At 44.7% G+C, this 22,602-nt stretch overlaps 1 protein-coding gene across 1 annotated transcript in view; it reads left to right on the forward strand.

Annotated features, from left to right (window-relative positions):
• The first annotated feature begins 369 nt into the window (after window positions 1-369).
• LOC130108371 (ninjurin-1-like) overlaps window positions 370-22,602 on the forward strand; it is a 33,935-nt gene continuing 11,702 nt past the window's right edge. The window contains exon 1 of the mRNA XM_056275277.1: window positions 370-685. Within this exon, the coding sequence (XP_056131252.1) occupies window positions 635-685 (51 nt within the window). The 5' untranslated portion in view covers window positions 370-634. The remainder of the gene's footprint in view (window positions 686-22,602) is intronic.

Consider the following 22,602-nt stretch of genomic DNA (forward strand, 5'->3'; position numbering starts at 1 on the left):
ACGCAGACACGGGGAGAACATGCAAACGCCGCACAGAAAGATGACCAAAGTGTTTCTGATTCTGAAAGGATCTGGGACGGCCTGGGGTTCGAACCCAGGACCTTCTTGCTGCGGGGCGATAACTTCTATCCCCCGGATGGAACCTCATTCCACCCTTTTGCCACCCAAGGTGAAACTTGCTAAAAACCGCTTCTACACCTCACTGAGAAAAGCAATGCACCGCATACACGGACTGGACAGCAGCATCCCATTTGCGACCGAATGACGCAATACCGCTAATCACCGCTAGATGGCATAAATCCCAAGTAAATTTAGACTAAACTGATAGGGGACAATCTGCAGCAACCTTTAATAGGGGGGAGGGGATGGGCTTACTTCGCTTACGTATGTGTCTGGAATAAGTATTTTAAATAAACCCCAAATACTGTTGGAATCAGAAGCTCAGGCATTTTCTCCCCCCTTTTAACAAAATGTTCAAGGAGACAAACGCCCCCACCATGCTGTTTGGAGGGGCGGTGTTGAGTCATTCCTGTCTTCCCCAGACTGCCCACCTACTTTTGACTCGCACAAAAGACCGCCGCGCTCGAACCGCTCATGAAAACACACTTTTGGTTTATTTCACCGCGGAGCGAAGATGGCAACCGAATCGGTGGAGATGGTAGGCGACAGAAACGGCGATGCGGAGGTAAGCTAAACTACAGGACATATTAGAGCTGCCACACACACACACACACACACACACACACACACACACACACACACACACACACAACTCTCCTGATTAGAGCTACAACAACGTCCTGCTCAGTCCACCACAGGGTGAATTACTACGTAAATATCCTGCAGTAAACGCGCGTGTAACGCAACTACACGAGGAATATCTGGCATTTGAATGTGTCCGGCATCGGATCAGCCCCCCCCCCCCCGCTCTCTCTCTCTCTCTCTCTCACCCATCCCTCTTGTTTCTGGCGGTATCTGAGTCCATGTAGCTCCGCAGTGTGATCGAGTTGCTTTTACTCATTGTGTTCGACTCTTGACGGGATAGCGGATAAAGCAACAACAGCAGCAACGTGTATCATTTGGCTACATAAGCAGGTTAACTTCTAATGCGGTCGTTGGTACCGCTGAATTTACGACCACCCCCCACCCCCCGACCGTTCATTTGTGTAGTCAACGAATAACCGTATCGTGTTGTACTGGAACCAGCCAAGTGTAGTAATCCGGCGACTGGTCTTGTGACCTGGAGTCGGGCGTTGCAAGTGTAGGTGCATATAAATAACAGACAGAGTCGGGCTGTGTCTCCACCCTACAACATCGGGAACTAGCCCAAAGCAACAAAGCAACAGAGTATTTTTCATTTATTTACATGGGGGGGGGGTCGTCCCGGTTCGTCCTCTGTGTGGAGTTTGCATGTTCTCCCCGTGTCTGCGTGGGTTTCCTCTGGGGGCTCCGGTTTCCTCCCACAGTCCAAAGACATGTAGGTCAGGTGAATCGGCCGTACCAAATTGTCCCTATGTGTGTGTGTGCTCTCCTCTTGGCCAGCGTCTAGTTGGTTTCCCCAATGTATAAGTAATAATAATAATTAATAATAATAATGATAACAATAACAAATCAAACTTATATAGCGCTTTTCTAACACTCCACCTGGCACTTGACCGTGTGCTCTATATTGCTCTGTTGGTGCTGGGGTGGGGTGGGGTTGTTGGGGTGGACCAATTTCTGGCACAGCGTGCTTTGGGGTTTGAAAGCCACTGAGACGCGATGTTTGCAAAATACGCGTCTCAACTCTTCCGACACGCCTGAAGTCGAGACGCTGTCGTGGCAATTATTTAATTCCACACTGACATTTAAATGAGGAGCGAGTCAAAAAATCTTCGACAGTATTATCATTCTTTAATATCCATCCATTATCCGAATCGGAGAGAACATGCAAACTCCACACAGAGGACGACCCGCAAGGTTGGACTACCCCGGGGCTCGAACCCATAACCTTTTGCTGCAAGGCGACCGCTCTAACCACTGCGCCACCACACTTCAATATAACATAGTAATATAATATGTTCATGAACGCTGCACACAAGCCTAGATCAGTAATGTACAGTCTCTCTTATAGGACAGTTGTCTGTTCTTCCTTTCCTATCTGAAGTCTTCCAGCTCACATTCCACCAAAGCCATATCTCCAATTAGTGTTTACAGACTTGCTACACTCAGTCTCCCACACATTCCTCTGCTATCAACCAACAGTAAACAATAGGCCTCTATCTGTGCACCTGGAGAAGACACCTTATAGGACTACCTTCGTTCTGTTACACATGGACCTTAAGCCTCTATCTAAGCAATGTAAAATAAAGTTAAACACATGGTAGAGGTCATACATGGTCAAAGAGTAAAAGTAAGCAAACATCAAATATGGATTGCTCTCACAGATGTATATTTGCCAAATATTGCATCTTGGTTGCGTTCAAACCCCAAAACAACTGCAGACAGTGGGGCTAGCCCTTGCTAATATCCAAATAAAGTGCATTACATTAGTCAAGCCGAGAAAAGATAATAGTGTGTACAACTTTTTGCAGATCGGCAATTAAAAAAAATGACCTAATTTTGGAGATTAGCTTTATCAAAACTGAGGTTAGCATCAAATACTACCCCAAGATTCCTAGCAGCCTGCTTAAGACTACCTGATAGACCACCAAGATTAGTAACAAAACGGCTGATGGAATTTGCTGTTAATGCTCACAACAATTTTCATATGAAACCAATCGTTTTCGGTTGTTATGCCATTGTATTATTGTTTATAAGGGTGGGGATACCTGCAGTCAGTTCAGACTGAAGAGGCCACTTAAATGAGTGATGAAACATTTCTGTCAATAAATGTGTCCAGATGAACTGATTCAACTTTCTTTCCTTGATGTTGACATTCGTTTGTATTAATCTGCTATGGAGACTGCATTGTTTTTGTAAAGGGAAAGGATCTTGTTTCTTTAAAAGGTTATGATGCAATAGGTCAGAGAACTAAATGAAGGAAGCTGTGGCTAGATGCTAAAAAAAGAAACTGCACAGCAAGGTCATGTATTTTTTTTTAATTAAGTTTCCTTTATTAGTCCCCTTGGGGAAATTCAGTTACTGCAAATTAACCCATCCTAGCTGTGATCTGTGTAGCTAGGAGCAGTGAGCTACCGCCTTCATGCTGCACCTGGGGACCAATTCCAGTTCTTTTCCCATTGCCTCGGTCTGGGGCACAGACAGGAGTATAAACCCTAACATGCATGATTTTTTAATGGTGGGGGAAACCGGAGCACCCAGAGAAAACCCACTGCAGACATGGGGAGAATATGCAATCTCCACACAGAGGATGACCTGGGATGACCCCCCAAGATTGGACAACCCCAGGGTTCCAACCCAGGACCTTCTTGCTGTGAGGCAACAGCGCTAACCACTGGGCTACCTGTGCTACAGTGTTGCATCTTGCATTTTGTTAATGCAAAAACAAGAAAAATGATATGTACTGGGCAAGAAAAAAAGTTACCAGAACTAGAGTGGACTGTATGTCACATTCATTTGATGGGTGCAACATAGATTTGGTGTTTCTGCTCAGTTTCGTCAAAGTTCAGGACTTATTGAGCCGAGGCTGGATTCAGAAACTGTGCTCTTCTTATTCATCACCAGTAGTGAGTTTAAGAAAGAAGAATGGGGGCCTACGCCTATGCTTCAATTATAGACTACTCAATGAGAAGACACAGCCAGATTGCCATCCAATCCCAGGAATCCTCGAGATTTTGGAAAACCTGGGTGGCAACTCCTGGTTTACAGTGCTGGACCAAGGTAAGGCTTACCATCAAGACTTCATGAGTGGTGGAAGCAGAGCCTGCATTGCATTCATAACACCATCGGGGCTCTATGAGTGGGTCAGAATCCCATTTGGCCTCATTAATACCCCAGCCACCTTCCAGCATTATATGGAGGGATGTCTGGGAGACCTAAGGGATGAAATCTGTGTCCCTTACCTAGATGATCTTTTAGTCTTTATTTGTGACTTCCAGCAGCATGTTGAAAATGTCTGCAAAGTGTCGCAGAGATAGAAGCCATGTGGAATAAAGCAAAGGCAAAAGAAGTATGATTTCTTCAAGCGGGAAGTATGTTATGTGGGCCGCATCATCTCTGAACAGGGTTACTGCATGAATCCTAAAGAGGTTAAGGCTGTGCAGGCGCTAACGCACGAGATACCGACTACTGTCCATGAGGTGAGAAAATTGTTGGGTTTTCTCAGCTATTATAGGTCCTATATTCCTGATTTCTCTAGGATCGCCAAGCCTCTGTATGAGCTGCTGACTAAGCCTAAAACAGAGAAAAGGAAGAGGAATGGTGGCTGCCATTCTGCTCAGCCACCACCATCCCAGCCAGTCGAATGGATTGAAAGAAACCAAGAGGCATTGGAGAAATTCATCACTGCACTAATAAATCCACCTATCATAGCATATCCCGATTTTGAGAAACCATTTGTGCTGCACGTAGATGCCTCAGAGGAAGGCCTGGGCGCAGTATTGTATCAGAGACAAAATGGTGTACTCAGGTTCATTGCCTATGGATCTTGGATGTTAAAGAAGCCAAAGAAGAACTACAAATTGCACTCTGGAAAATCGGAGTTCTTGGACTTAAAGTGGGCTGTCATGGAATGTTTTAATGATTACCTCTTCCATACCCCTCATTTCACAGTGTACAGTGATAACATCATGCTGACTTGTGTCATGATGTCCACTAAACTTAATGCAACAGGGAACCCTTGGGTGGCTGATTATTGCTTCACTCTGAAGTATAGACCTGGGACAGCTAATCACGACGCTGATCTCCTATCAAGGAGGCCGACACCCATCGATGAAGTCATCCAAGAATGTCCACCAGAGGTTCTGTAGTCAATTGGGCAGGCTCTCAAAGCTCAGAAAAGAGGAGAGACTACTGGATCTCCGTGATCACCTGCAACATCAACACATTGCCTGAGGAGGTTAACAGAGGTGCAGTGACCGTCCAAGCTTTAGCTGTATAAGATCTAAAAGCAGCCCAAAGAGAAGATCCCATTATTAGCTAAGTGTTAGTTCTGAAAAAGAAACACGACCATTTTGGACACAAGGACAAAATGAATGTATCGGCAACAGTGAGAAAACTTGAGAGAGTGGCCACGCTTGCAGATTGATGGAGATGGAATGTTTCGGAGAAAAACAGTCTCCAAGTGTCAGCTAGTTGTTCCTGGAAGTTTCAAAGGTGTGATCTACAAACAACTACATGAGGAGAAGAGGCATTTAGGAGCTGATCGAATGGTTACCTTAACCAGAGAAGGATTCTTTTGCCCCAGGATGAGGGAAGAGATAGAGCATTATGTTACTAGGGTGTGTTGCTGTTTAAAGCAGAAAAAGCCCAATAGATTAAAAAGAACCCCACTCCAAAGTATGGAGACCACTGCCCCATTTGTATTGATTTTCATCAACTACCTCCACCTTGAGAGAAGTGGGGTGAGATATATTCTCGTCATTGTAGCCCATTTTATCAAGTTTGCACAAGCGTATGCAGCTAGGAACAAGTCTGGAAAGATGGCTGCTCAAAAAATATTTGAGAACTTCCTCATGCACTTCGGATTCTCATCAAAGATCCACCGTGACCAAGGAAAGGAGTTCGAAAATGAACTTTTTAGAAAATTGCAGCGTTACAGTGGGGTATGGCATTCACGGACAACTCCTTACCATCCCCAAGCAAACCCAGCTGAGCATTTCAACAGGACATTATTAGGCATGTTGAGGACACTTGAGGAGACACAGAAATCAAGTTGGGCTGATCATCTCAACAAAGTTGTCCATTCATATAATTCGACTCTACGTGAGTCAACTGGCTTTTCTCATTTTTTCCTCCTTTTTGTCTGGGAGCCAGCCCTGCCCACTGATTTGATGTTTCATAGAAAAGAACTGAGATACACAGTCTCATGTAGGATATGCAGAGAAATGGAAAAGATCAATGCAGGAAGCTTATGAAATTGCAATGAGGAATTTGAAAAAGGCTGCAGCAAGAGGGCAAAAGAATTACAACCAACATGTACGGAGCTCAGTCTTTGAACCTGGTGATCATGTACTGACTAGTAAGAAATTTATCCAAAAGAGGACGCCCAGGCAAGTTACATGCCTAATGGGAGAATCAGATCCACGTGGTTAGAGAGAGAAAGGGGACAGATAGCCCAGTGTATATGGTCAACCACTAGAAGGGAACAGAAAGAAACAAGTGTTACATCGCAATCTGTTACTACCATGTCCTTACCTCGTTGATCAGCCAAAGAAATGGTCTCTAAATCCTTTTTTTTTTAATAATTTTTTTATTTTTCTATTATTTCCTTCAATTAATCCCTCAGCTATCTATTCTCCTGTATCGCCTTTTGCCTGTTTTACTCTTCCAGCTTAACTTGCACTCATCTCCATATTATTACACAGAACAAAATCACAAAGACTCCAAAGAGTTTTTACTCCTAATCTTGTCTGTTCGTTTATTTTTATTTCCTCCTCTCCTGTTATCATTTATAGTAGTGTGTTATCTATAATTCAGTTCAATTCAATTCAATTTATTGTCATTAAAAATAATGTGCAGGCACATGTTTAAAATGAAATGAGGGCTGTGGCTTCACCAATCAGTGCAAGACAGACACAGACAAACACAGCAAACACAATATAAGATATACACACATGAAGACCAAAAGTTAAAAATAAGTTAAAAAAGAGCTGGAGTACAAAATATTTAAAAATATCTACAGACATTTAGTGGGTAGCTAGGTTCAGGTGGGCAACAGCTTGTGGAAAGAAGCTGTTTTTGAGCCTGGTAGTGCGGGCTCTGAGGCTCCTATAGCGCCTCCCAGAGCGCAGGGGGGAGAACAGTCCATGGGTGGGGTGGGTGGGATCTCTGCTGATGCTCAGACCCCTTCGAAGGCAGCGTTTGCGATAAATGTCTTTTATGGCTGGGAGCTGGGTACCGGTGATATGCTGGGCCGCCTTGACGATCTGCTGCAGAGCTTTCTGGTCTACTGAGGTGCCGTTGCCGTACCACACTGAGATGCAGATGGTGAGGATGCTCTCTATGGTGCAGTGGTAGAAGTTGGTGAGAATCGTTGGGGGTAGACGGGCGCTCCTCAGCCTCCTCAGGAAATGCAAGCGTTGTTGGGCCTTTTTCACAAGGGCCTGAGTGTTTGATGTCCACGAAAGGTCCTCGCTGATGTGGACTCCAAGGAATTTAAAGCTGGAAACACGCTCCACTTCCACCCCATTGATGTGTGTGGGGGAGTGGCTGCAGCTTCTAGACCTCCTGAAGTCCACAATCAGCTCCTTTGTCTTCTGCACATTAAGGACACGATTGTTGGTAGTGCACCATGATGTGAGGTGTTCAATCTCATCTCTGTAGGCCATCTCGTCATTGTTGGTGATACGGCCAATGACTGTGGTGTCATCTGCAAACTTAACTATAACATTTGAATGGTGAGTTGGCAGGCAGTTGTAGGTAAAGAGAGAGAAAAAGAGAGGGCTCAGAACACAGCCTTGAGGGGCACCTGTGCTGAGGGTCAGGGTGGAGGAGATGTGGTCACCTAACCTAACAGACTGAGGTCTGTTGGTCAGGAAGTCCAGGATCCAGTTACAGAGGGAGGGGTTGAGGCCAAGGCAGAGGAGTTTGATGATTAGTTTGGCGGGGATCATAGTGTTGAAGGCAGAGCTCTAATCTAAAAACAGCATCCGGATATATGTGTTGTTAAGTTCAAGGTGGGTCAGAGCAACGTGCAGGGCAGTGGCAGTGGCATCCTCAGTAGACCTTTTGGGACGGTAGGCGAACTGATGTGGGTCGAATGTGGGGGGGATAATGTTTTTGATGTGAGCCAGAACCAGTCTCTCAAAGCACTTCATGGCAATGGGGGTGAGTGCTATGGGTCGGTAGTCATTCAGACATGTGGATGTTGGTTTCTTGGAGACAGGAATGATAGAGGTGGTCTTAAAGCATGCTGGGACTATAGATTGGGACAGTGAGAGGTTAAATACAGGTGTGAAGACCTCAGCCAGCTGGTCAGCACGTTCCCGGAGGACCCGACCCGGTATGCCGTCCGGTCCGGCAGCCTTCCGTGTGTTCACTCTGCGCAGTGATTCTCTGACCTCTGCGACTGATAGAGTGAGCACCTGGTTTTCTGGGTGGCTGGGGATTTTTGTGGCTGGGTCAGTATTGTCCTAAGGGGCCTGACTCATAGATCCTACAGTTTTTTGTTTTTTTAGAGGTCAGGCGCCGGCTCCGTCGTGGAGTTTCTGTGGGTCACACAGGCTTATCAGGCTGGCTCGGATGACCTTGTCGCCTTTCCTCTGTTTCTCCCGAGCCTTCAGAAGGGGCGTCCACAGGCGCTGTCCCCTATTGGGTGTCATGGGTCACACGTCCCTCAGTGAGAGTCAACCTGGAGTGTGGCTCGACCCTTCCATTGGTTTTACAAGACTGCAGACCGGTTTAGGGCTCAACCAGGCCCAGGCTTTTATCTACAAGCTTATTATCCTTCAGGCTGGAGGATTTAGATACTGTATCCGAATGTACTAATACGCCCTGAGTGCAAATAGATTTTGGCCTCTGTACTGATTCTTTATATTGTGACATCATCCCTCACCTGTGACTTGGTGGAAATGATTATATTTTATGTTGGTTTAAGGTTATCAGCAACATATTAATTTACAGTTTCCTTGATTAACTCTATGACCTTATACACTTACATACACAAAAACACGTAACCACACCTATACACACACAAATACACACATTTATCTGCATCTTACTAGCGCCCTGTGATAGCCTGGTGGCCTGTCCAGGGTGTCTCCCTGCGGTTTGGATAATGGATGGATGGATGGACTATACTGTACCTGTCCCTGTTTACCTAAACAGGCGCCTAACTCACCTGAGCTAGGTCTTGGTGGACACTATCAAACGTTTCTTACTGTTTCTAGATACTGTACCGTGCCCTGAGACACTGTATTTTGCAAACAATACCGTATATCCCTATACACTGTCAAACAAAATACTGTACCATGCCTCGCCCCTATCTTTTCTAAGATAGACGCTTCACTCTCTACACGTGTTAACCCCCCATGCAAAAGGACCCTTGTCTCTTTAATTTTTTTGTTAAATTGCCCCAGGATGAGGGAAGAGATACAGCATTATGTTACTAGGGTGTGTTGCTGTTTAAAGCAGAAAAAGCCCAATAGATTAAAAAGTACCCCACTCCAAAGTATTTAGACCACTGCCCCATTTGTATTGATTTCCATCAACAGCCTCCACCTTGAGAGAAGCGGGGGGGGGGATATATTCTCATCATTGAAGCCCATTTTGCCAAGTTTGCGCAAGCATGTGCAGCTAGGAACAAGTCCTGAAAGATGGCTGCTCAAAAGATAATTGACTACTTCCTCATGCACTTTGGAGTCCCATCAAAGATCCACCATGATCCACTGCTCTATCGGCCCATGGTTTCTGGTTCGGGAAGATCTTAATATTGACAGTCAGAATGATAGCATTTGTTAGTATAGAGATGTAACTCACTGCTAACAAATGCTATCAAAGCATCCTACACGCATTAGAGGGGTTTCAACAGTCTGAGTGGCTACTGTGGCGTGAGCAGTATCTTTACATATCTGTGATTGATGCCCCGGTGGCCAGCCTGCATTTCTATGGCATGTGGGATTTCCATCCTTTTGACACCAGACTGCAGACTGTTTTAAGTCCTCAGCTGTTGGCTGGTCTGTAACCAGCACTTTACAGCGTTCTGTTCCACATGTAGTGACATGATAGTAATTATTGCTTATCCATGACCAATAAACTTTGCCGGCTTCGACCAAACTTGAACCAGAACTTCAACCAAACTTCGACCAGGGTGAACTGTAGGTTCAGTGGTTAGTAAACAGCTATCTCTATCACGTGTATCTCGCCTGCACAAAAAGACGTTGATCTCCTGTCATCTGTACGTCTGGCAATTTGGCTATGGTGGGGGTAAGAGGGTGTTGAATGAGAATGTAATGGGGATCGTTGTTACCACATTATTATTTTGCGGGGAACCAAAAACCCATGATATGGGACAAACAATCCTAATAGTTGTTATTGCAAAACAAGAAATCGTTCCCTTGAGACTAAATCCAGTTCTCTTAAAAGGATGCCAGGGCCTGCTTTCAGGAACTGGCCTCATCACTATAAAGTACCTCGATGGTGCCCTGTTGTTATCAGGCTCCATTAGATAAGGAATGCCTCTCCCTATATCGTAGCAACCGTTGGCTCTCGGTAGGTTTTTAACCCTCGTGAGAGCTGGCCTCGTCTACTTCTCTTCCTCGTTTGTGAGCGGAGCGGGACTCTCACCCTGGATCTCCTTCTCTAGTGGCGGCACCTTCTTGCAGTGGCTGGCGTGTGTCCAGCACACTCTCCCCTCCACCTTCACCGCTGTAGGTGTGGTCAAGAACACTTGGTGGGGCCCCGCCCACGAGGCTTCCTCAAGTGTTTCCTCTTTAGGTCCTTTATCAGCACCCAATCTCCTGGCTTCGGGTTATGCAGATGACCCTCTGTTGGCTGTGGAAGTGCCGAGCTCGCCTGCATGTGAACAGAACTCAGCATTTGGTTTAGTTGCATGCAATACTTAAGCATCACATCCTCCATGAGGTCTGAGCTGAGGACCCGCCTTTGTGGGGGAAGGGCTATTCCAGTGTTCATGGGTCTTCCTGTGAGGATTTCAAAAGGTGGCAGACCTGTTGTGGCCCTCCCTCTCGCTCTCATAGCCATCAGCACTAACGGTAGTGTTTTTATCCGCGTGAGTCCTGTCTCAACACAACATTTGAGCAGTTTATTTCTAATCGTCCCATTTTCTCTCTCCACTGCTCCACCACTCTGTGGGTGATAGGCACAATGTTGTCTCAGATTAATACCCTAAAATGTTGAAAGTTGTTTAACAGGACTATTTACAAAGTGAGTTCCATTATCACTGCTGCTCTTCCGTGGTATTCCCCATCTGGGAATAATCTCTCTTACTAGCTAGCACCTTTGCTACTGTGGAGGCATCTGCCTTTCCTGTAGGGAAAACTTCAACCCACTTAGAAAACATATCAACAATCACAATATACAATATTTCTTTCTCTCACAATTCAATGAAATCCATCTGCGGGGGATCAAACGGGTGGTCCGGGGGAGGGTGGCTGGAGGCTTGTGTGGTTTGTCCTCTTGCAGCATTGTTTTTCAAACAAATTAAATATTTTGAACAAAAATTTCGGGGACAATTTGTGAAGCCTCTCGTAAACCAGTGCTTGTTTACTGCATCCACCATCCCCTCCTTTGACTCATGGCCCTCTCCATGTGCCAATTTGCATAAAAGGAAACAAACACTCAGGCAGGCAAGGACGTCCTCAGACGGCCACACGTCATTTAAATATAGACATCCAACTCCTCTCTAACAACATGCCACAGGTCGCTGCTTCCCCCCGTGTTCTTATAACAGAACAGAAGTCATGAAGCCGCCTTTTCGTCCACAGTCTGTGTCAATGGTCCATCAGGGACGGACAGTCCCAACGTGGGCGTGGTAGTCAAAGTCTGTTTCAGTCAAATGAAAGCTGCATCAGCAGCCTCCGTCTACGTCACATTGTCAGTGGAGCCTCCACACACACACGCACACACACACACACACACACAAGATTCCCACACCCACATGTAATCACGTGTAATCACATGTGATCACAGATCCACTGTCTACAGTAGCCGGTCGTCCTCAAAAATTACATCAACTGTTACTTTGCGCAAGTGTAACCTGCACGACAGGGGAATGGGCCTATGCTTGCGCAGGGACAGTTTACAGTCTAATGTCTAAGTTCAGTGGAGATTGGTGTAGGTTTTTTTCTAGACCGGATTCTAGTACTCACCCCAAAGACAACACACACACACTCGTGGGTATAGTTTACAATAAAAAAACCAATTTATTTCAACAGTTCAAAGTAAAGTTATTTCAATATCAATACTAAATTAGATGTGTTATATATACACTACCGTTCAAAAGTTTGGGATCACATTGAAATGTCCATATTTTTGAAGGAAAAGCACTGTACTGTTCAATGAAGATAACTTTAAACTAGTCTTAACTTTAAAGAAATACACTCTATACACTGCTAATGTGGTAAATGACTATTCTAGCTGCAAATGTCTGGTTTTTGGTGCAATATCTACATAGGTGTATAGAGGCCCATTTCAAGCAACTATCACTCCAGTGTTCTAATGGTACAATGTGTTTGCTCATTGGCTCAGAAGGCTAATTGATGATTAGAAAACCCTTGTGCAATCATGTTCACACATCTGAAAACAGTTAAGCTCATTACAGAAGCTACAAAACTGACCTTCCTTTGAGCAGATTGAGTTTCTGGAGCATCACATTTGTGGGGTCAATTAAACGCTCAAAATGGCCAGAAAAAGAGAACTTTCATCTGAAACTCGACAGTCTATTCTTGTTCTTAGAAATGAAGGCTATTCCATGCGAGAAATTGCTAAGAAATTGAAGATTTCCTACACCGGTGTGTACTACTCCCTTCAGAGGACAGCACAAACAGGCTCTAACCAGAGTAGAAAAAGAAGTGGGAGGCCGCGTTGCACAACTGAGCAAGAAGATAAGTACATTAGAGTCTCTAGTTTGAGAAACAGACACCTCACAGGTCCCCAACTGGCATCTTCATTAAATAGTACCCGCAAAACACCAGTGTCAACATCTACAGTGAAGAGGCGGCTGCGGGATTCTGGGCTTCAGGGCAGAGTGGCAAAGAAAAAGCCATATCTGAGACTGACCAATAAAAGAAAAAGATTAAGATGGGCAAAAGAACACAGACATTGGACAGAGGAAGACTGGAAAAGAGTGTTGTGGACGGATGAATCCAAGTTTGAGGTGTTTGGATCACAAAGAAGAACGTTTGTGAGACGCAGAACAAATGAAAAGATGCTGGAAGAATGCCTGACGCCATCTGTTAAGCATGGTGGAGGTAATGTGATGGTCTGGGGTTGCTTTGGTGCTGGTAAGGTGGGAGATTTGTACAGGGTAAAAGGGATTCTGAATAAGGAAGGCTATCACTCCATTTTGCAACGCCATGCCATACCCAGTGGACAGCGCTTGATTGGAGCCAATTTCATCCTACAACAGGACAATGACCCTAAACACACCTCCAAATTGTGCAAGAACTATTTAGAGCAGAAGCAGGCAGCTGGTATTCTATCGGTAATGGAGTGGCCAGCGCAGTCACCAGATCTGAACCCCATTGAGCTGTTGTGGGAGCAGCTTGACCGTATGGTACGCAAGAAGTGCCCATCCAACCAATCCAACTTGTGGGAGCTGCTTCTGGAAGCGTGGGGTGCAATTTCTCCAGATTACCTCAACAAATTAACAGCTAGAATGCCAAAGGTCTGCAATGCTGTAATTGCTGCAAATGGAGGATTCTTTGACGAAAGCAAAGTTTGATGTAAAAAAAATCTTATTTCAAATACAAATCATTATTTCTAACCTTGTCAATGTCTTGACTCTATTTTCTATTCATTTCACAACATATGGTGGTGAATAAGTGTGACTTTTCATGGAAAACACAAAATTGTTTGGGTGATCCCAAACTTTTGAACGGTAGTGTATATATATATTTTACTCTATTATACTTTTTAAAAGTTCTTCCTAATATTCTATGTATTGTCTATATCTATCTATATTCTATTTTATACCCTTCTAATATATTACTTATGCAGCCATATTCTACACTAACAAATTAAAGAAAATAATCCAAAATAAAGTATGAGTGCACTCAAAGAAAATAATAAAGAAAAGAAAAGGGGGAATGATTCAGTCTTCCAATCTGTGCAAGGTGCAATGTCCAGATCCTACCACAATCACAGGGGCAAGTTAATGTAGAGGCGATGATGATGAATCCAAATCCAGGGCGATGATGGGGGCAATCCAAAGGGGGTATCCAAGGGTTCCAAACGGTGTAGCAAGGGGGGTTGTTCGGGGTACTAAAAAAACCAGTCAGGATTCCAGCAGCGTACAAAACACAAGAGAAAAGAGTCTTCCTTCTTCCTTCAACGGGAGATCATCTGTCAAGGAAGCTTCGTGGGAGGGATCTTTTTTGTCGTAGTTCAAATGTCCTGTAGCTCAAATATCCGTAGTTCAAATATCAATAATTCAGGTATCCATAGTCAAAGTTGTCCGTATTTCTAAATATCCGTATTTCTCTTCTCTATTGTCGACGGTTGTTTGCATGGTTTAAACTCTGTAGCTCGTGTGCCTCCTAGAGGCTACTCGTGGAACTTACATATGTCACAGGGTACATGTAATCATGTGGGTTACACAAGGTTTTCTAATTTTGAGGATGGCTTCCACTACTCTGTGAACAGACTCAGGGGTATGGGGTACTTCACTAAGGAGTGGACTATCAGATTGGGAGAACTCCGACGGACTTGGATTCAACCCGACTGGGTTCAACAGTTCCGTGGCACGTGCTAGAGGGGTGGCCTGTGTGGTTGTCCTAATGCTTTGGGGAAACCTTGTGGAGATCTGTGGATAGCAATCCTCATCCTCGTCACTGCTGGGCATATCTGGGTCAACAATATTGTCGTGCCTGGTCTGCTGCGAGACTGTTTCCCTGCGTCTCAGCCTCCTTGTTGGTAAGTTTGTGTCAGGTTCTGAGACTTTATCTGTAACAGGTAGAAAGCCGCAGGGCAGAAGAAGGTCTCTGTGAAGGGTACGGTGTGGACCTTCACCCTGTTCTTGCTTGACGACATACACTGGGCCATCTCCCATCCTCTTCACCACAGTATGGACTTCCTTTTCCCATCTGTCCGCAAGTTTATGTTTTCCTCTTAAATTGACATTCTTCACCAGGACTCTATCTCCGGTAACAAGTTCTGCGGCTCTGATCTTTTTATCAAACCTGGCTTTATTCTTCTCTCCCATCTTCTTAGAGCTTTCAGAAGCAAGTGCATAGCTGTCTTGGAGGCGCTGTCGAAGATGTTTAACATACTCTGAATGCGACTTGAATCCAATTTGGTCTGGTGTAAGACCTAGAACCAGATCAATGGGTAGTCTTGGCTGTCTACCAAACAACAATTCATATGGAGAGTAGCCTGTGGTGTCATTTTTCGTGCAATTGTATGCATGGACTAGCGGTTTGACAAAGTCCCTCCAATGATATTTATCCTTGTCTTCTAGCGTCCCGAGCATGCTGAGAAGGGTCCTGTTAAATCTCTCGACAGGGTTTCCACGTGGATGGTATGGCGTGGTTCTGATCTTTTCGGTTCCAATCAGACAGCACAACTCCTTGATGGTGTGGGATTCAAAATCTCTCCCCTGGTCACTGAGAAGGCGACTTGGAAAACCATACTGTACAATGAAGTTTTCCCACAGTGTTTTGGCAACCGTATTCGCCTTTTGGTCTTTCGTGGGGATGGCAACGGCAAACTTGGTGAAGTGATCCGTGATGACGAGGATGTTTCTAGTGTCCTTACTATCAGGCTCAATACAGAGGTAATCCATACACACCAGTTCAAGGGGATAACTGGTCTGTATATTCTCCATATGAGCAGCATGCTGGGAATTGGCTTTCCGCCTCACGCATCTTTCACAAGTCCTACACTTCTGTTCAACAGACTGAAACATCTTTGGCCAGAAAAATCTGGAACGAACAAGATGAAGGACACGCTGAGCGCCAAGATGACCGACTTCATCATGAAGGCCTTGCAATGCTCTTTCTCTGTGGCTACTAGGCAGCACCAGCTGATAGATCTGATTCCCACGATCAAGACATTTCCTGAACAGTACTCCATCTATAAGCTCTAGTCTATTCCATTCTCTAAGGAGCAGCTTGACTTCTGACAGTTCAGAGGACATCTCTTGAAAAGTGGGTTTTCGGTTTCCTTGAATGAAACTGATCACACGTCTGATAGATGGATCCTGTCTTTGAGACTGATACCAGTCATTGTGAGTCATTCCAGGGAGGGTGCCTTGTCCAGAGAACACAAAGTCATCAGGGATGGCAGAAGCATCTAAAGCTAAGGATTCAGCAAGAATGGGGAGTTCTGGCTGCAAATAGTCAGCCAAAGTGGTCACAGAGTGGCGTTGACATAAAGCAGACAGCATGTCACCAGAAACAGTTTTGCTTTCTCCATCCAAAACCCTTTGCTTCAGCTCTTCTATCCTCGCTTTCTCCTGCTTGAACTCCTCATCTTCTTCTGACGGACTCTGGGGTCTTCTGGACAACCCATCGGCATCTTGATTGCTGATCCCAGCCCTATACTTTATGGTGAATCTGTAGGTTGACAGAGCGGCTAACCAGCGATGTCCTGCTGCATCAAGCTTTGCTGTGGTCAACACATAAGTTAGGGGGTTATTGTCTATTAAAACCTGAAATTCTGTTCCATAGAGGTAATCATGGAATTTCTCACAGATGGCCCATTTCAAGGTGAGGTACTCTTGCTTGTGGGCAGGATAGTTTTGTTCACTTCTGGATAGTCCTCTGCTGGCATAAGCTACAACCCTCAGCTTCCCATCGTGTTCCTGATAGAGCGCAGCACCGAGACCATCGCGGCTGGCATCAGTATGCAGGACGTAAGGAAGATTGGGATTGGCGAAGGCAAGAACAGGGGCCGAAGTCAGTTTATCTATGAGAGTTCTAAAAGCAACGTCACACTCTTCAGTCCACTCATTTCCAAAAGGTAAGGTGGGATTGATGGAAGTCTTGACCCTGTCCTTCTTGTAAATCTTCCCTCTTTTCCTTGGAGCAACATAACCAGCAGTTAGAGCATTCAATGGCTTTGCTATTTTAGAGTACCCTTCCACAAAACGTCGGTAATATCCAGCAAATCCTAGGAAGCATTTGAGCTCTTTTCTGTTGGTGGGTTGAGGCCATTCTCTCAAAGCAGAGACTTTGCTTGGATCTGTGTGGACTCCATTGGCATCTACAACATGGCCAAGGTATTTAACAGAAGTCTGGAAAAAATGGCATTTTTCAGGGGACAACTTTAGGCCATAGTCTTTGAGCCGGTTCAACACTTTCATCAATCTGGCCTCGTGCTCTTCTAGTGTGTCAGAGAAGACAATCAGGTCATCCAGAAATACTAGTACTTCATTGAGATGCAGGTCTCCAACACATTTCTCCATCAGTCTCTGAAAGGTGCTTGGTGCATTTGTCACACCTTGGGGCATACGATTAAACTCATAGAAGCCTAGAGGGCAGACAAAAGCGGTCTTGTGCTTATCTTCCTCTGCAACTTCTACTTGATAGTACCCTGACTTCAGATCCATGACAGAAAACCATTTGGCTCCACTAAGAGCAGAGAAGGTGTCTTCGATGTTGGGGAGAGCATAGGCATCTTTGATCGTTCTCGTGTTCAGCTTCCTGAAATCTATGCAGAGTCTTATTGCACCATTCTTCTTCTTGACAACGACTATGGGGGAAGCAAATGGAGACTCTGACTCGCGAATAATTCCAGCGTCTAGCAGCTCTCTTAGATGTTGTTTGACAGCTTCTCTGTCAGAGGGATGAATGGGTCTGGGTCGCTCTCTAAAAGGGGCCTCATCCTGGAGTCGGATGCGATGTTTTACTGTAGTTGTATGACCATGAGACAAGTCATCAACAGCAAACACCTCTGGCATGCTGTTCAGCTGGTGTGTGATCCGTTTTTTCCACTCTTCTGGAATGGGGGAATCTTCCAAATCAAAGTTGGTGGTGTTACTCTGAGACTGAGGGATGTCAGGCACAGTCATATTTTGGGATTCAGACGGCATCACATACTGTGCTACCATCATTTCAGCTATCACCTGCCTTGGATGCAGTGTGACACTACGATCAGTCACATTTCTGAGAATGACAGGAATCTTGTTTAAAGATCGAAGTGGAGTTTCTATCAAGGAATTTTCAACGAACACTCCACCAGGTAAGGAAACGGTTTCAGGGGATTCGACCACGAAAAGGGAACGTGGGAAATGTTTCTTCACTCTGACATCTCCAAAGACAGACACTTTTCTTCCTGGTGGAATGGTGACAGGATGGCGTCCATGCAACTTAACATGATTGGCTGAAATCTCTTCCTGATGACTTAGGGCAACATGCTGGAACAGCAAGATACAGTCACTATTGATATTGGGCCTTTGTAAGAATTCTCTTCCATGCTTTTCTATGCCACCTTCATATAATCTGTCAAGGACATTGGTTCCAATCAATAGGGGAATCTGAGTGTTAAAATGGCAATTTGGCACAATGAGAACTAATGAAGAGACCTGTTCAGCTACGCCAGTGATGCTGCTGGGGAAGGAGATGAGGGCTTGGATATAACCCTGGTAAGGAACATGTTGGCCACCTGCACCTTCTATCTGGAAAAGAGTCTGAATGGGCTGGATGGGGAGGAACGATAAGTGGTTCAAGTAGAATGTCTCTGAAATGGTTGTTACTTGGGAACCGGTGTCAAGGATTGATTCACATTCTATTCCTTCAATGGAGACAGATGCAGTGCAGCGTGGCCCTACAAGTTCACAGGGAAGGGATTGGCTATTTCGGTATCTTTCTCTGTATCTATTTTTTCTTGTCTGGGTTCTATTCATAATATCATTAATGGGTTTGGGACTCTTATGCTGGTACTTAGCTCCTGAACGTCCCGAAACAGGAGCTGCTACTAGTTTAAAGGCATGGAGGTGAAGGTATGCGTATTCCTGTGAGCTTCACGTTTTTGTCTCAGCTCGGTGTTCTTTTGATGGACAAGAACGGGGTTGGGGGCACTCACACAGTGGGCAGCAATGTGACCATCTCCACCACATTTAAAGCAGAACCATGGCTTGGGAAAACGAGGCGTGTAAATTCGAGGTGTGGAGGCATTCGCGACCATACAGCTGGTTTCAATCTGAGTTCTGTTTGGCTGTGGTTCTTCCTTGATGGACAGGGTTGCAATTTGTTTCTTTAACTCAGCTACCTCATCGTGGAGTTTCTGTGTGTCTTCATTTTTGTTTTCGGCTGGGGCTTCGATTCCATAAACAGTGTGGGCATGCACTGAAGCTTTTGAGCTCCCTAGATGTTTCTTCATCCTATCTAGTTTAGCTGAACGACGGCCTTCTTCTGTCCTAAGCTGATGAAGCAATTCAGGAAATGAGGGTGGGCTATTTTTTTTCTGTTCAAGCTGAAGACCTAAAATCAACGAGTGGTCCCAGCATCCTCTGCAGAACTGTCTTATTAAGTGTTTTTCTGAATCTACAAGTGAAGCTCCCCCTCTAGAGATGACTTTAGTGAGGAGGGTCTGAAGTCTGAATAAATAATCAGATGGCTTCTCTCCAGAATTCTGGTTTGCACTCAAGAATGCAGCAAAAAGCTCTTCTCCATCTTCTACGACTCCAAAGGCTGATTCGATGTGGTTTACGTACGCAACAGGGTTTGCATTGACACCAAGTGGTTTCACCATGTCAGAAGCTGGACCAACCAAACTCTCTAGAACCTTTCTGATTTTTTGTGAATCGGTGACATAGGTGTCACTTAGAAGCAGCTCAACTTGAGTTCTCCAAGCTTCATAATCTACTTCCCCATTTGGCTTTGGAAGCCTACCTGAGAAGGTTCGAATTTTACTTGGGCTACTGTATGGTTGTGTTGACTCATTCTTAATAACATGTTCTACTACTATGTTCTGGATACTCGGGGGACTAATGATGTCTCCTTCAAGGCTCATTGAATTACGCACGGATGAGTGTGTGGTTGGAGCACGGTGAATGTCAGATATAGATGGCCGTCTGTTACATTCCTGGGTCATGCTAGGCATGTGCTCAACATCAATGTTAGGCTGAGTGTCCTGCATAGGGCTGTGATCCGGTAAAGACATGTTGTCAGTTTTCTGTGATGCTGTAGACCGAATGCGTCTCAGTTCATTTTCTAAGATGGAGGCATAGCCTGACATGGCACTACCACCAATAGCGCTGAGTTCTTCGAGATATTGCTGGGCTAAGTCTTTGCCTATTTCCTCTTGACATATTTGTCTAATTGTTCTGACATTCCATAGAGTAGTTGGATCAACAGGGCTAGGTATAAGGCCAAGGGTATCTGGGGTTATCCTGGTGATTGACTTTTCACACTCAAATTCTATTAATACCCTACCATTAGGTTGGTTGGGCTCATCCGCAACTCTGATGCAGGATGAGATCTTCCCATGTTGTTCGAAGAAGCTTATTATCGTTTCGGCAGAGCTCATTTCATTGACACCTTCAACTAATAAGCAGTTTTGTCCATGGACTTTATACTGATTGCAAAGATCCATATTGACTGTGTTATTTTCAAAAATAAAAAAATATATAATCAAGTATTTTATAGAGAGGTGTGGTCAGTGGGGTAGTATATGGCCTGAAACGCTAATTAACCAATCTCCTGGCTGGCTCGCCAACTTTCTGTAACCTGCACGACAGGGGAATGGGCCTATGCTTGCGCAGGGACAGTTTACAGTCTAATGTCTAAGTTCAGTGGAGATTGGTGTAGGTTTTTTTCTAGACTGGATTCTAGTACTCACCCCAAAGACAACACACACACTCGTGGGTATAGTTTACAATAAAAAAACCAATTTATTTCAACAGTTCAAAGTAAAGTTATTTCAATATCAATACTAAATTAGATGTGTTATATATATATATATATTTTACTCTATTATACTTTTTAAAAGTTCTTCCTAATATTCTATGTATTGTCTATATCTATCTATATTCTATTTTATACCCTTCTAATATATTACTTATGCAGCCATATTCTACACTAACAAATTAAAGAAAATAATCCAAAATAAAGTATGAGTGCACTCAAAGAAAATAATAAAGAAAAGAAAAGGGGGAATGATTCAGTCTTCCAATCTGTGCAAGGTGCAATGTCCAGATCCTACCACAATCACAGGGGCAAGTTAATGTAGAGGCGATGATGATGAATCCAAATCCAGGGCGATGATGGGGGCAATCCAAAGGGGGTATCCAAGGGTTCCAAACGGTGTAGCAAGGGGGGTTGTTCGGGGTACTAAAAAAACCAGTCAGGATTCCAGCAGCGTACAAAACACAAGAGAAAAGAGTCTTCCTTCTTCCTTCAACGGGAGATCATCTGTCAAGGAAGCTTCGTGGGAGGGATCTTTTTTGTCGTAGTTCAAATGTCCTGTAGCTCAAATATCCGTAGTTCAAATATCAATAATTCAGGTATCCATAGTCAAAGTTGTCCGTATTTCTAAATATCCGTATTTCTCTTCTCTATTGTCGACGGTTGTTTGCATGGTTTAAACTCTGTAGCTCGTGTGCCTCCTAGAGGCTACTCGTGGAACTTACATACGTCACAGGGTACATGTAATCATGTGGGTTACACAAGGTTTTCTAATTTTGAGGATGGCTTCCACTACTTTTGAGCTCAATGTTTTACCCTTTTTATTTTTATTTTCTTATTTTTAGAGATCTCATGCCCTAGGAAGATGATTTTTTTCCTGAACAAATTGCAGTTTACTCAAGCTAGCTTTGCGGCCTTGTTCTGCTAGCTGTTTTAGCGACGCAATGGTACCAACTTCACAAGCTGGTTTTGCCGACGAACAGCAAATCTCAGCGTTCCCCCCTGCTGGAAGCTCTAAACTCTCCAGCCCTGCATGCAAAACCTGAGAGCGGATCACTGGGGACTCAACATAACCTGGTGGCATCCTGGGCCACGTATATGTCTGGCCCTGAAATGCAAAAGCAAACCAATACTGGGAGTCCGGGTGCACACAGACACTGCTGCCTGTAAATCTCGCATGAATCGCCACCGTGCTGGCTGATTCTGCCCCCTTACCTCTTTTTTTTTTTTTCTTTTAACAGGAAAGACAGGCCTCCCCACTGGTGAACACGTGGGATAATGACTCCTGCTGCCAGCAAACTGTTAAACACTGGTGTTATACCTATTACTACCCCTGGTTTGGGCAGATATTGTGCCTGACATGAATGGTACGTGCTCTTGGGTGTCACATGGAGGGGTTCAGCCCCTTTAACTAATCCCCACATCCTAATTATCCGTAAAAAATTGTGGCACTTTTGCAACTGTGGTGAGTAAGTGGTTAACTGGGGGAATTTCTCCACCCCCTCAAGTTGAATTTACTGCTCTGTGTTAAATCCACAGTCCGTTTTCCCATAAAAGTGCTCTGAAATGTTGAAATGTATGTTTGCATTCGGGGTGAGTATTGCCCTCCTCCTCCCCTTGTCTCCAACATGTGGACTTGTGAACACTGAGGTACCCACGGCCCTAAATCCTCCCACTGGGTGCCAACTGTTTTGACCAGAGGCACACGTGGTGTTGAGTTACACACCCAGTGGAGCTGAGTTATGGCGGGGGTCGGCACAACCGTCAGTGCACACATATGATCATCCCAATACATCCCATCACTAGTCATAAGACCACTTTCTTCCCCTTGCCTGAACCAAAGTTTTTCAGATCCCTCATCAACTCCTTCACTTACGTTGGCTGCAACATGCAAATCAGAATCTTCCATGAACGCGTGTTGTGGTGACATGAACGTGTGTTGTGGTGACATGAATGCGTGTTGTGGTGACATGAA

Source organism: Lampris incognitus, chromosome 2 (assembly GCF_029633865.1).
Source record: "Lampris incognitus isolate fLamInc1 chromosome 2, fLamInc1.hap2, whole genome shotgun sequence".
In the NCBI taxonomy this organism is placed as follows: Eukaryota; Metazoa; Chordata; class Actinopteri; order Lampriformes; family Lampridae; genus Lampris; species Lampris incognitus.